Source organism: Rhineura floridana, chromosome 2 (genome assembly GCF_030035675.1).
Source record: "Rhineura floridana isolate rRhiFlo1 chromosome 2, rRhiFlo1.hap2, whole genome shotgun sequence".
NCBI classification, from domain to species: Eukaryota; Metazoa; Chordata; class Lepidosauria; order Squamata; family Rhineuridae; genus Rhineura; species Rhineura floridana.
In genome coordinates, this window is record NC_084481.1 from 58,687,581 (window position 1) to 58,702,876 (window position 15,296).

General features: G+C 41.7%; 1 protein-coding gene across 6 annotated transcripts in view; it reads right to left on the minus strand.

Annotated features, from left to right (window-relative positions):
• Positions 1 to 15,296, minus strand: part of FMNL2 (formin like 2) — a 262,344-nt gene that overhangs the window by 116,842 nt on the left and 130,206 nt on the right. For all 6 annotated transcript variants that reach the window (XM_061608771.1, XM_061608773.1, XM_061608774.1 and 3 more), the window contains exon 2: positions 10,178 to 10,261. In XM_061608771.1, the coding sequence (XP_061464755.1) occupies positions 10,178 to 10,261 (84 nt within the window). The remainder of the gene's footprint in view (positions 1 to 10,177; positions 10,262 to 15,296) is intronic.

The window sequence follows — 15,296 nt, forward strand, 5'->3', positions numbered from 1 at the left end:
ACTTACTCTTACACTATATGAACAACTGTAAACAGTTCCACCTTTTACCTTACAAAGCTAGATGGGACAGGGCCTCTTCTGTGTAGCACCCTATCTATGGAATACCACTCCAAACCATTTTCTTGTACATTTTTCTTCTTTGTTCAAACTTTTAAAATACAGTTGCACTGCTTTTTATTAATGCTGCTCTCCTAGATATGTTTACTCAGAAGCAAGTTCAATATTTTTTCTCCCACGTGGGTGCATACAGCCTGAATTGCTGTAATTAATTCTATTTGGGGTTTGGTGTCACCAATATGCAGATGACACCTGATCCCTCCATGCCTCCTTTCTATCTCAAAGGAAGCCATTAAATGTCTGAATCAGTGTTGAGGGTGAACAACGAAGCCTAACTCAGATAAAACAGAGGCGCTCCCCATCAGCAGAAAGGCAGAGCAGAAAAGAGGGTCTCAATCTGGCTTGAATGGCTCTGCACTTCCTTTGAAGACTCCTGGATTCATCCCTAGATCTGGACGTCCACATTTCTGCACTGAGTGCTTTCCACAACTGAGGTTAGTGCACCAACAGTGTTCATTCCCTGAAATGTCAGAATATGGCCCTGGTAAACACATACCTTAGTTACATCTTATTTGGACCACTGTAACACATTCTATACAAGGTTGTCTTTGAATGAAGTGTATTTAGAAATTTCAACTGGTTCAGAATGCAACCAGACTACTAACTGGGGCTGTATATAGCAATCAGGTGTCTCCCACATTACAACAGATTCACTGGCTACTGGTCCATTCTCCCATGCAAATTTGCCTGGGTTTTAAGCTCTTCTGTAAAGAACATTCTCTCTCTAGTCAACATATGAAGCTCATTTGGTAGGAACTTGAGAGCAGCCATGGGGCAGCTATAATTTTTTCCATACAAATGTCCCTAGGAATTATGTTATGTCATCAGGAAGCACTATTCCCAGCACAAGAGGTTTTTAAAGCAACCAGCAGCTCACTTGCTGAGCATGGCTTTGCTTTTTTTTAAAGCCTCTGAACCTCCAGATGTTCTTAGACTCCAGCTCCCATCAGGTCAGGTCAACATGGATGGCCAGGGAGGATGTAAGCTGTAGTTCAGCAACATCTGGAGGGCCACAGTATCCCCTTCCCTGGTTTAAAGTTCTAAAAAAACAAGGGGGAAAGATGGAAAAGTCACCTAGCCACCTCCTCAAATTGTAAGTACACCCACTCATCCACAAGTGCTGTGATTTTTGTGGGCACCCTGCGAAGGTCACAGATGTCCTCCCCACATCTTCACAGAGGAAAATGGTCCAATGGAAGTGGGGTTGTGTACAGCCCTTGCCTTTATTCAGACAGGCCTTTGGCCGGATAAGCCGATTTGTTTACAGCCACTGTTAAGTGTTGGAATTTGTTCAATTGGCTTGATGGAAAGGCAAGATGTAAATTTGGGAAAGAAAGAAATTATTGTTTTAATCTACTTTCAGCCACCTTAGAGATTAGGTCAGGATATAAATATTTTACATAAATAATGCCTTATCAGCTAAATAAATGGGCTAATGCTTGGAAGTTGAAATAAGGGGGGGAAAGAGAGTTTAAATTTGGCTTCAGAGTATATGAGATGAAGTCCAGCTACAAAATAGTTTACAATCAGATTTGAAAGTGGTAACAGCAAGTAATAAAATTAGTTAATTTTTCCTACATACTAAAAATTGGAATATTGAAGCCAGTTACCAATAAAGCATTTATTTACCTTTCCTTAATTTGAAGAGTTGATCCTCTATCTTCTTGGGAGTTCCTCAATGAATATACAATGTTGCTGTGTTTAGTCTAATTGTCAAAAAATCCTGTATTCTTTTGGCAGCAGTGAATGCTTTTTAATGATCAGCAAATGTTATGGGTTAGCATGATATGAGCTTGTTCAAACTGCAATTTTCAACCAGTAATATGCTGCTAAAAGGGTGAAAGGGCATTTGTTAAAGAAAACCTAAGGGAGTATATCTTTACAATGTATCTTCTCATCACCCCATACATTCTTTTCATTTCCCAAAGCAAATTAATTTTTTAAAAAGCAGTACTTAATCATCTGTAATAAGATCACAAAACATTTCCTAAAATGTTTGTTTACTAGGTTAATGGCCTTTTCTTGGTAGTGACCTGCCTCTAGTCTATGACCACACTGATCTGGAGTACCTGCCATTTTATAGGGCCTATGGAACACATAGTTCTGCTGTGACAAACATTACACAGCTATCACTCCCACTCTGTGGCTGCATTTGGACAAAACCAACGTTTAGTGCTACAGGAGTAAACCTGGTGAGCCTTGGGCTCCTCTCCAGCACAGCCACAAGGAGGACATTGGAAGCTTTTTCTTCTGTTTTCAATTAACTGTGTTTATTATGTCCAAATATGGTTAGTGCTAACTATGGTTTAGGGCACAGGTAGGAAACCCTTTTCAGTATGAAGGCCGCATGAGAATGTGGGGAACAAATTCCAGGGGCAGCATGACAGTAATGCATGGGGCTAGAGGCAAAAATGGGCATGGCAATAGGTGTGACATTTACCTATGTAGACTACATCCCTGCCACACAAAACTCAGAGGTACACACACACCACTCCTTCCAGACACACTAGAGGCATCATTATAGTTCAAGGGCACACTCCAGCCAGACAAAAGCCTTTGAGGGGCAGGTAAAGACTGTGGCCTGGGGAGGGGGTATGGCCTAAGGAGAGTCCCAAGGGCCAGCTAGAAGCCTGCATTTGGCCCCCATACCAGAAGCTCCTCACACCTGTTTCAAAAAGGCAAGCAAATGTCAAATTGTGATTTCTAGCCCTGGCTTGTTTCCTGAAACCATAGCTAACACTAACCACAGTGGGGCTTTCAGAATGTGGGATGATGAGGCTTTCTGTAGTCAAGCTGTTTACAAAGCACAGTCTGCACAGATCACTCTACTGTCTTAGGAGTCTCCGCACTTTCAGAAGTGAGGTGTACAGTGACCTCTGCTAGAGCCTTCTTGATTATGTGCTCTGACTCTGGAATGTTTTCCTCAGGGAGCATCACCTAGCACTGCTGTCTTTGTAGCATGATGTAAGGACCTTTTTTAATCTGCCCAGTCCTTTAGGTACTGAGTTTTACACTGTTTTAATTTGGATTTTTCTTTCTCTGTTGCTTTTTTTTTTTTTTACAGGTGTTCTGAACTGGTAAAAGAATTGATGGTATCTAATGTATTTTATATACAGAAGTGAATACATAGGAATTTTACAGATGGAAATGAATAAACAGAAGGACAAAAGTACCAAAATTATGGAAGTAATTTTTTTACAGCTCAATGAATACATCTACTGTCTACAAAGAATGGCCAGATAATTTCAACTGGAGAGTTAGAAGCTTATTTTGTAGAGGAAGAACAAAAAAGAGAAAGAGAGCAGAGACTTCTTGATGTGGTTCTCACAGTATAACATATGCCAGTCGGATTTAAAAATATAAAAACCACTGGAAAAAATTCACTGTATGTTTGGGTCTGCTGTACCAGACAAGGCTGGCATCAGATACCTCTGGGGCTGCTGCAGGGAATTCCAGTACAGCTGTATATAAATGTGCTGTTTAGCAATAAGTGATGGAGCTCAAGATGCTCTGAAATGTCCGCAGGGCAACAAAAGATATAACCTGAGTACAGGTTATGAACATAGTAAAAAGATCACTCCCACAATATTTTACCTTACGGGCCTGGTGTCATTTTGCTTATTTATTTTAATTTAGCCTTATTGCAAAGATTTTGACAGTACCTCTCAAGAAAAAGCAAACACCTCTTAAAAAAATGAAAATCATTTCATCAGGTGGCACCTAATCAATTTTCACAAACCACCACCTAACTACAGCCCATTTGTACAAAAAAAATCTTAAAACATTTCCTTGAGAAAATGTCCACAGGAAGGGAACTCTACAGCTCTCAAAAGAACAGTTCATTAAGTTCTGGTTCAGAATGGTCCAGTTCAGACATAACATTGCTTGTTCTGTTGGAATAGGAACAAGCAGCAAGCTCAAGCATTCCCTCCTCCCCTTGTGTGCCTAGCTTGATAGGAAACTTCCTTGTTTGTTAAAACAGTTTGTCATGACAGCTAAACTGGAAAACTCTGGTTTAAGCACTTCTTACAAACCAGGATTTCAGAATCACAGTCTGCTTTGCAATCCTGGTTTTTAGGAGGCGCTTAAACCAGTTTTTTTTTTTTTTAAAAAAGGTTAAGAAATTTTCTTTCTTCTCCATAAAACAATATAGGAAAAATGTATTCCACCACATTAACTTCATATTAAAATTCATATTCTAATATTGAAAAAATAGCTCAAAGGGATGGTGAGTGTCCACAGAATATCATTATAAATGTTAAAGTATTTTTTTAGAATGTGAATTGGACGAATGAGATTTCAAATACCCTTCTCATAATGCTCAATGATTCGCTGATGTTTTTTATGTAAAGTACTATATCGAGTTCTATATCTTTAGTTGCAAAAAATAATCCACCTTTTAACACAATGAGGACTTTTAAATATTTTTTAAGATTCCCTCACAACTCTGTTCTAAGGTAAGTGGAGAAGCCTCTCATAATCAGAGTCTTTTTGACTACGAGCATCCACAGATGAGAACACGGAACAGCTGATTCCAGGATATCCTACACACTGCTGTAGAAAGGTTAACAGCTCTATACAAAGACAACCTGTGCAATATTTTATTTGTTTTATTATTCTTTAGTTTAATCAGCTAAAGGCCAATTTAGGCAAAATGAACTAAACAAAAGTTTGGGGCTTTACCCTTAATTAATTAGCAAAATATTCTCACTGGGAGGGAAGAAGACACCACATTCCACAACCCCTAGACAGCCAGTGTGGTGTAGTGGTTAAGGTGTTGGACTACAACCTGGGAGACCAGGGTTCAAATCCCCAGACAGCCATGAAGCTCACTGGGTGACCTTGAGCCAGTCACCGCCTCTCAGCCTCAGAGGAAGGCAATGGTAAAACCACCTCTGAATGCCATTTACCATGAAAACCCGATTCATAGGGTCACCATAAGTTGGGATCGACTTGAAGGCAGTACATTTTCACATTCTAAGCACTGTGTTAGCAGTGCTGTTATCACCTACAAGTTTCAGTGAGCAAAAGTCTACAGGAAGCACTGGATATTTTTGGATTGACTGCTATGAATATGAGAGAAAACGCAATCTAAAGCTGAGGGGGGTTGGGGAAGAAGGTATCAGTATGTGCATAATAAACTGTTTGGATATAATGCAGGGATGAGGAACCTCAGAACTGGAGGCCAATGTGGTCCTCCAGACCTCTCTGTCTGGCCTTTGGAACTCTCCCCAGGCCATACCTCTCCCCAGGCCATACCCTTTACCTGTCCTACTTTGGGGGTCCCTTGAGAGCTTTTACTTGGCAGAAATATCTTCTTGAACTCTGATGGTGCTTCTTGCTTGCCTGGATGGAGGATAGAGATGGGGTATGAGTGTGTGCAGAAACTACCTACTCCTCAAGGGTAAATTTCACATTTGTTGCTTTGCCCACTTTTGCCTCTGGCCTTGCCAAGCACTGCCATGTGGCCTCTAGAAGATTGACCCAAAGGGTCATCGGGTTGAAAAGGGTCCAACCCCTAGTGCAGCCTTTCCCAACCTTTGGGTCCCCAGACGTTGCTGGACTACAACTCCCATAAGCCCCAGCCAGCGTCATCAATGGTCAGGAATTATGGGAACCGTAGCCTAGCAACATCTGGGACCTACAGGCTGGGAAAGGCTGCCCCAGTGTAATGGGATTCAGGTAGAGATGGTATGAAAAGGAAGGAAAGTGTTTGCTAGGTGGTAGAAAAATGTAAACAAAGTCTTCCCCAGGTGACCCTTCCTTCTGCAGACTTTCTCTGTGCAGTTAGTTATCTATGGCTGCTTTCAGACATGGGGCTTATTGTGTTAATTTAAGATTAAAATGGTAGTACTTCTGTCCCAATTTCTAAAATTCCTTTCACACTGCAGCACCTGATGTGTTAAGGAACAGTAGCTTTTTCAGCCAATATGCTGGCATTTCGTGCAGTTGTCTTTCACACGGCTGTAATGAACATCTTGTTTTTATCCCTCACTTGTTATACACATGCACACTGAAATTTCCCTCTGTGTAGGAGGTCTAAGATCTCATCCCATCACCAAGGACTAAAAAAAAAAAACCATTCCCTCCCTCCCCTTCTCTGCTTTTGAAACTCCATTGTTATGCCCCAACCACCCAGTAGGGGGCGCAAAAGAGCTTTGTAATAGGTTCCCAACCCCCAATGTTAATGTCACCCTCACAATATCTTTCCCACAAATCTTAATAATCCACAGAATGTACTAGTCAAGTCCAAGTTCCACAGGGATCCAATGATCACTTGACGCCTGAACCAATGCAAGAAAAGTATCCTTCATCACATCATCACCTTATCTAACTCACACTTGCTGTAGCCATTGAGGTCCTACTTGCAGATTACAAATGAATTTGAAATCAAGAAAAGGCAAGGACACCCTTTATTTCTTTGAGTGTGTCTCTCTCTCATTACCCTACCTAGCTCAAGTGTTGTCTTGACATATGATTGGATTCCTGTTCTTCCCCTCCCTACCCCCAATGCCATTCCTATAATTCCAAACTGCAGAAAGTGTTTTCTCTGAGAAAATAACATCAGAATTCTCTCCACTCATTGAAAAGCACACACTCTACTCCAGTTGCTGAAGTAGCAATAATGAAACCCTCCTCTTCCTCCTCCTATCCAAGTTGCATGGGCAAGGAATTTGAAGTAAGCACACACCTTTTTTGATCTTACCATGAGGACTTATTTAGCTGAACCATCAGGGTAGTGGCGACGTTTCACCATGCAGTTCCAGAAACATCAAAAATCTCAGATTCTTGAAAAACCATACAAGTTGGGTAATTTTATTTGCTGTTGGATTAATAAGATTTTGAAATGCAATTGGAAATATACCCTTTCCCTACCTCCAAGTGAAAATGAGAATTAGCATGGTGCATTTTTAAAATAAATAAATAAGAACCGGAGAAGATCCCTGCTGTGTCAAGCCAAAGACCCAGACAGTCCAGCATCCTGTTCGCACAGACGCTGATCAGAAACCTGCAAGCAGGACCTGAGTACAGCAGTGCTCTCCCCACATCTGTTTCTCAGCAAATGGTAATCAGAGGCATATTGCCTCTGAATGTGGCGGTACAACATGGTAGCCACAGATAGCCTTATCCTTCATGAATTTGCCTAATCCTCTTTCAAGGCCATCCAAGTTGGTGGCCATCACTGCCTCCTGTGGGAGCAAATTCCATAGTTTTAACGAAGAAGTTGCTTTCTTTTGTCTGACCTGAAGCTTCCCACATTCAGCTACATTGGTTGTCCGTAAGTTGTAGTGTTATGTGGGAGGGAGGAAAACCTTTTTCCTATCTGCTTTCTCCACACCACAAATAACTCACCATTTTCCACACTTCCATAACTCACCTTTTTTCCAAACTAAACTAAATTATAATTTAATAACAACAACATTTTTATCATTGTTAAAACAACATAAGCAACTCCCCCCATAACCCACCTGCTTCAAAAGTCCAAAGTCACTCTTACAGGGTCCCAGCTTCTTTAGACTAGCAATTCAAGTCTAGAGTTTATTAAGAAAAGTTCATCCCTTTTTCGTCTCCTTTGCTGGATAGGGGCCTAGCCACAGCCAAATAGTCATTAGAAAAATAAGCAGTCTTTAACTGCCAAACAGGAATGATGTCTGAGACATACAGAATCTGCCCTTTGGGAAACTGTTTTAACCATGTGTTGTAATTGCATGGTTAAAGATATAAATATTTCATGTACCATATGCTTCATCAGAATCTCTTTATGAAATGTCTGCCTCGTGGCTACTCTAATTTACATCCACTGGTAATGACCCTCAGGGAGTCAATAGGTCAGCCGCAGATGGGCTGCTGGAGCACAGAAGCACTCTGATGTTCACAGTTCTGGTGGAGGTGGAAAGGAGCGGTAACAAGAACACCTATGGAGACTCTTAACTGTTTTGGAACTCTCTCCCATCAGGGGAACAGACAGCTGAGAGCAAATGCCATTTAACGGGAGGGGGGGGGAGAGAGAAGACCCTCCCTGAACCGCAAAATGAAAATAGTTAAGTATGTCTCAGATTTCCCCACCCCTTTCCTTGGACTGAAATGCTCACCTGTCTTCCTCAACCCTGCTATCAGTGTATCTGCAGACTTCAAGACTACTGATCTTTATCTGAAACAGCAGGGCTGTGTGTGCTGCAAAGGAGTACGTACAATTGACTCTGAGGTATGAATGACAGTGCCTAGGCCCCAACCATATAGCTATTACATTCTTCCTGACAGTGTATACAACCAAGGACAAAGCTCACAATTCATAGAAGCTTTTCGCTCTTAACTGTGCATGCTGTAAGCAAACAGCCCCGAGGAAATGAGTTACTTACAGCAGATTAAGCAATTTGCCACAGTGTCTCAGTAAATTGTAATTGTAAGCTGTACAATGCTTGAAATGTTCTGCAGAGAATATTCAACCAACACAAATGGCTAGTTCTATAGTTCCATCTGGCAACTGCTCTAGGGGTTATACAAGGCATATCCTACAGAGTTGTTTTTTGTTTCAAATTTGGAGTGCCTCCATGAAACTATGGGCAAACCCATTGGCTGAGTTTCAGAAGTGCTGAAGTGCAAGCACATTTGCTCAGTCTAGCCCTCTGTTTGCAGGTCTTCAGTTGCCCTCCTCCTAAGATTGTCAGATATCCCTTATTGTAAAAATGACACACACACACCTCTTTTTTTAAGTGACTGCTTCAGATTCAAAAAACCCCAAGCTCACACAGCTGGGCATAAATAAATGATGTTGTATTTCTCTTTGGCCAACTACAGATGTAATAGTTGTGCAGTGACAGGAAACCATACTTCCCCAAAGACTGTGGTTTCATATTCTACTGATTCTCAGAAAGGTTGGGTCCTATCCAGTAGCAATTCCATCATTTTCAGGAAAGAGTAAAAGGCAGTAAAGAACATGAAGGCAAATCTTCCACGTTGATATGCTGCAGAAGTTGACCCAAGTTAGGCAAAGTAAACTGTATGACAGGACTGGGCTTTTCCCCTTCCTTAAACCATGGTGGAGGCCTAGCCTCTGCAAATGAAATGGCAAGGATAGATTAACAGCTCCCTCAGTTTCTCACTGTGAGGATGGATGCCAACTGTGATAGCCATGCTGAGATCTGGACAGATCTTGTCCGGTCTCTACACAGGCCAAGTGACTGGGCTTCATTTAAACTATTTTTTTTTTGCCAAAGTTCAGAAAGCCATACCATCTTTCTCCTACACCACATCAGTAAACGCTAAGAGAAAGAGTGCAGAGGGGCAATAAAACAAATGTGCTCTAAACACCTGTAAGGAGGAAGCCTTCAATGAGAGATTTACAACTGGCCTACTCTGCAGCCTGAGCTGAGGTAGTTCCCATGAGTTTAGAACCAAAAGAAGATTTGCATGTTTTCCCTGACCTTTCCCATTCGTAGCATTTCTTTCCTGCCCATCACTTGCAAATCACAAATTGCAATCCAGAGCATTATCCATTCAGCCACTTCTGCTTCTCTTCCTCCAGGTGGGATGGCTGCCTTCCTTTCCCCAGGAGTCAGCCCTAATCACACAGCCACAGGGCATATCAAAATTTCCAGGAAAGTCTGTGCATGCTCAAAAAGAGATGTTCTGGGTTGGTGTGCAAAAATTGAGTCCATCACAGGCTAGGAGCAACAAACACAGGCTTTTCTCACAGCTACCATACACCCCAGAAGGTTGCATACATCGCCCTTGCTGTATAAAAATTCCCACCTAACACAAATAAGCTATTTCCATTTCTGTATCAGCAACCACTATATTTTAAGAGATTCACAAAGAGGGACCCAAGCTCAAGAGCATGCAGAAAGTACCAGGTTCAGGCCCTAGTTAAAAAGATCTGGTACAAGGTGATGGGAAGTCCTCTGCCAGAAACCTGGAAAGCCACTACCAAAACTAGACCAGATGGATTAACAGTCTAACTAGCTTTCTAGGTACATCTTTTCATAACATCAGGGCAATGCTTGAAAGACCAAGCTTGGCGTATCTGTACCTTAAAGAACCTCTTGCTGACCACACTTACCTGGTCACAGATCAGCTCCCACTTCTTCTCATTGTCGTACTGCCGAAGTAACCTTGCTTTGTCAGGAGGCAGGTTCATTGCATTCTGCAGAGAAAGAGAAAGCAAACATGGGTGACCACAGCAGACTTACAATTTACGGAGGTCAGATGAGAATAAACCGTAACAACGTGGGCTGCTATTACGTTGTTTCCCTTTGAATTCTTGGTTAACAGAGTTAATCCAAAGCATTCCAGAAAAAAAGCTGTTGAAGAGAATTGCCAGGGAAGAGAAGATGAAGCAAACAAGGCACTTCCCCGCTGCCCAATTCAGACTTGGTCAAGGTTCAGAGGTTTTTCACATGCGATAAAATCAGAGAGGGGATTCATCTGGGATTCATGACAGTTGTCTCCCCCTTTCCTGCCACATACCCACACATTTATTACTGCATCATACGTACTATCATATGTTCCCAGATGCATAAATACGAGTGTGCAAGATAGAGAGGGGTACATCCAACTCATGCTTCAAACGTTAAAGCAGCACAGTTATTTATTTATAAAATCGCCATGAATGCACAATGTAGATAACTTCCCCAAAGAGTAGCCATGTTAAGTCTTTTGCAGCAAATAGACAACTAAGAGCCTTGCAACACCTTAAAGCAGCCTTTCCCAACCTTTGAGTCCCCAGATGTTGCTGGACTACAATTCCCATCATTCCTGACTATTAGCCATGCTGGCTGGGACTGTTGGGAGTTGTAGTCCAACAACATCTGGGGACCCAAAGTTTGGGAAAGGCTGCCTTAAATACTAACCAGATTTCTTGTGGCACAACCTTTCGTGGACTAGAGTCCATTTCATGCATCTGATTAAGTGGACTAATAAAAAAAGTATGCTATTTGTCCACTGCATCTCAAACATTTTGAAGCGGAACCCATCTGTAAACTCACCCTTTCAGGATCCATTTGTAAACTAATTCCACTTTTTCAGCCCTATTTCCCCCTCTACAACAGAAAACACACAAATATCTGAAACAACACAGAAATTGTTGTTTGGCTGCATTAGGCTGCTAAGCAGTATTCCCCATTTATCTTATAATTGTGTTCAGAAGTTGTTTTCCTTCATTGCTCTTTTTTATAGTATTAATAAAAATGTCAGCGCTTTTTTTGTCCTGACTGTTCACACTGTCTTTCAGTCCTGAGCAGTCAGGAATGATTCCTTTTTGTTTGGCTTTAGAATTTAAGCTTAACATATTGAGAGGGAGAGAAGGAGACCTGTCTCTTAAAGAGGCTAAAAAATATAAATGGTGTGCAATCAGCATGATGGGGGGAAAGACCCCTAGAAATAGGGAGGGAGGACAGTTTGAGAAGCATTGTGTTAGTCATTGAAGGTGTCGTAAGATTACATAAGAACATAAAGACTTAAGAAGAGCCCTGCTGGATCAGGCCAATGGCCATCTAGTCCACCCTCCTGTTCACACAGTGGCCCACCAGATGCCCATGGGAAGCCTGTAAGCAGGACCTAAGCGCAACAGCACTCTCCCCTCCTGCAGTTTCCAGCAACCGGTATTTAGAAGCATACTGCCTCCAACTGTGGAGGCAGAGCGTAGCCATCATGGCTATTAGCTAACACAGCCATCATGGCTAGTAGCACATAAAGATTCTTTGTTATCAATGCACATGATGCTTTACAGCAGGGATAACCAATGTGGTGGCTTCCAGATATTGCTGGATGACAACTCCCAGCATCCTTAACCATTGACTTTGCTGGCTGGCACTGATGGGAGCTGGAGTTTTACAATATCTGGAGGACCCCACATTGCCTGCCCCTGGTTTAAAGAGTAAAATAAGGAATGAAAGCAAAACAAAAAACCTAGGTTGGCGAGACAACGAAAGAGGACAAAAGCCAAATGATGATGACGGTTGAAAGCAGAAGCAATAGCTGCTTGCAGTGCTTTATTTGTGTATGTGACAGTACTCATCAGGATGATGTACCATCACCTCTTTTTTTGAAGCCCATGGCAGCCATTTTGTGTACTTTTATCAAGGTATAAGTACTGGCAACTCATTTTTTACCAAAAAAAACCCAAAACTGGCCATTTGTCTAATAAAGGATTCTCATGCTGCCACTATTGTTCAACTCCTGGAAAAACATGTCTGCAGTGAAGAACCACCTGTCATTATCTCTCAGGTATTCAAAAGATGCAGAGTGCAGACAGCTGCTGAGATGATCTGCAGGACACTCACAAATATCCCTTGGCCACCTCAAAAGGAAGGTAAGCATGACACACACACACACACAAAACCCACCCATGAGAATTTCCCCAACATTTTCTCTACCCTTTGATCATTTTCAAATGTAGTTTCTTCTCTCATTAATTGATAGAGAATGATCTGGGGAAAGTGGGAGAAATTTTTCAGTAGTTCTTATCAAAAATTATCAACAATCTCAGTTTAGCCTGATGGTTTATGCATGCTCTAAGGCAGGGGTGGGGAACCTTTTACAGCCCAAGGGCCACATTCCCTTCTCGACAATTTTCCACATGCCACTGGTGGGCAGGACAAAAGCAAGCACAGGAAGAAATATAAATGTTATCTTTACAGTAGGCTGTTTCTACACACACTCCAGACAGACAATAACAACCTCCATTTAAAGAATGGCAGCTTGTTTTAAGAACAGGAGCAATTTAAGAATAAGAAAATTCAGTGAATAAGGCCAGGCGTGTGCACAACAAAAGCCTCATCTGGAAGAGGCCCCAAAAGTCTGCTCACTCAAGTCTTTCCCTGACTGAGGGTGGATTTGTCATGATCACAATCATCCTATAATTAGTGACCCTGAAAAAAACAGCCTACATAGTAACATAATCCTTGAAAAGTTAAATAACTGAACTTCATATTATGAATTAGAATTAGACTCCACCCCTTGGACTTTCCTCAGTTTCAGCCTCATTTGTGTTCTCCACCCAGCCAGCAATAAAGAAGCATGTTTGTTTGCCTGCAGTAAGAAGTAAATGTCTGTTTGTTCTGCATTATTCTAAAGAGTAGAGCAGGATTGGATGCTTATTGCTAAAGGGTGAAATAAAGACATAAAGATCTGAAAAAACTGGCTACCCTAAATACACACTATACTCACAATCATAGTGGCTAATTTTTCTTCTTTTTCTTGATTACTTGATGGCAAAGGATGAAAACAGCCCTAGAGGAATAGAAATATTGCTGTGTACACTACAGTTAGCTAGCTGATTGGATGGACACCTAAGCTGTAACTCAGGCCTAATTTCTGATTTTCCCAGTATGTGCAGCTCAGCATGAGGGCTTTTCAGGGTTTCGTGACAGAAAAATCAACCCAGCAACCAGTTAAAAAAAATCCAATTGCTTTCCACAATTAGTTTAAAATTGTTAGCCCTTTATACAGCAGCCAGTTAAAAAGCTTTCCTTTGATTGTCCAACAGGAAGGAAAATCTAAAGGCCAACAACAAGACTAGAAGGAAGGACTCTCCAGGAGGAGTCAACAAACATACCTCATAGTATTTATTTTCTCTCTGCTCTTCCTAAACATGTAGTATTTACAGGTTTGTTTTTCAGGTGGAACTAAAACTGAGATACCTACTGCCCTTACCAAAGTAGTTCAGTTCATGAAGAATCAGAACACAGGGACAAAACACAGGTGGAAGTGGACTGTAGTTATGGGCAAAGTCAAGCTTTTGGGTCTAGTATTCTTGGGGATCTCTCAAAACAGGGTGACACAATTGAACAGATTAAACTTCATTCAAGTAAGTTAACACACTCTCTGGATGGAGAAGGAGTGATGGGGAAGGTCATTGCCTCTGCCTTTCCCTTCCTCTGGCCCTCACACCCTCTGCACAAGTGAGGGTGGGGGGACCGGTTGGCGCTATGCACCTTTCCTCCCCAAATGCCCCACTAGAAATGCAGCTGCCCCACCCAGCAAGGAAGGTTGGCTACCGGGCTGCCTGGAGGTTGCATTTGGCCCCCAGACCTAAGGTTCCCCACCTCTGATCTAAGGGATACTAAATGAAATTCACAGCATATTCAACAATTAATAGACAAGACTCGCACCTAAATTGAGTGGAAATTATTCTCTTTTTTTCCTGATAGAGCTCCAGCTGCAAGACAGGTAGATATAAAATAAACATTCCATGCATCTATTTTGGGTGAGGCTGTTTTATTGTTTAACTATATTGCATTATCTTTTCAGATGTAACCCATGCCAAGACCTTGCACTAAAGGATGGGATGATGATGAGGATGACGACGACGATAGTAATAGTAATAATAACAATGTCTATGCTAGGAAAAGCTTCACCTATTGAATTTCTGCCTGTCATGCAGCTGTTAAAGTGACAGGAGCCCTGCCAGAAAAAGTACCATTCCTAGTACTGAGTCAGAGACCAAATGGAGAGTCTATGTAATAAAATTTTAAAATATCTGTTGCAAGCATAGCATTTGTTGCCAAGTCCTGAGATGTAAGTAAGAATCATCATCAATACAGAATGAGCTTTACTTCTCCTTGAGTAGCCTTTCCCAACCTTTGGGTCCCCAGATGTTGCTGGACTATAGTTCCCATAATTTCTGAACATTGGCCATGCTGTCTGGGGCTGATGGGAGCTGTAGTCCAGCAACATCTGGGGACCCAAAGATTGGGAAAGCCTGACCTTGAGTATGCTATTCCCTCAGCCCTACCAGCAGCAAAAGCATAAGCGAATGCCATTTAAAAGCCTCCCCTTTAAAAAAAACAAACTTGAAATGTCATTAAAATGCTAATGAAGTACTATTTTATTGTAACAGCAGGGCAACATTTCAATTTTAAAATGTCACTGCATGCAAACTGAAGGAGATAATTTACACACTTGGGCTCTAATCTGTGCCCACAGTGATATGGCCCTTCTCATATGAAGATACCACATGAATTGGAAATGATGGCTGACAACTATCACTAACAAAATATTTGAACAGACAAGAGTTTTTTCAAAACAGGCCAGAAAAAAGGGTATTTGACCACAGTCAATGCCTTCAGGGCAGCCTCATGTTTTATATTTCAAAAGCACAATCTACAAACCTCTGGGCTGGATTCCCTCTCTCCTCAAATCCTGGCAATCCCCAGGCATGCTGGTTTCCAGACAGAAAC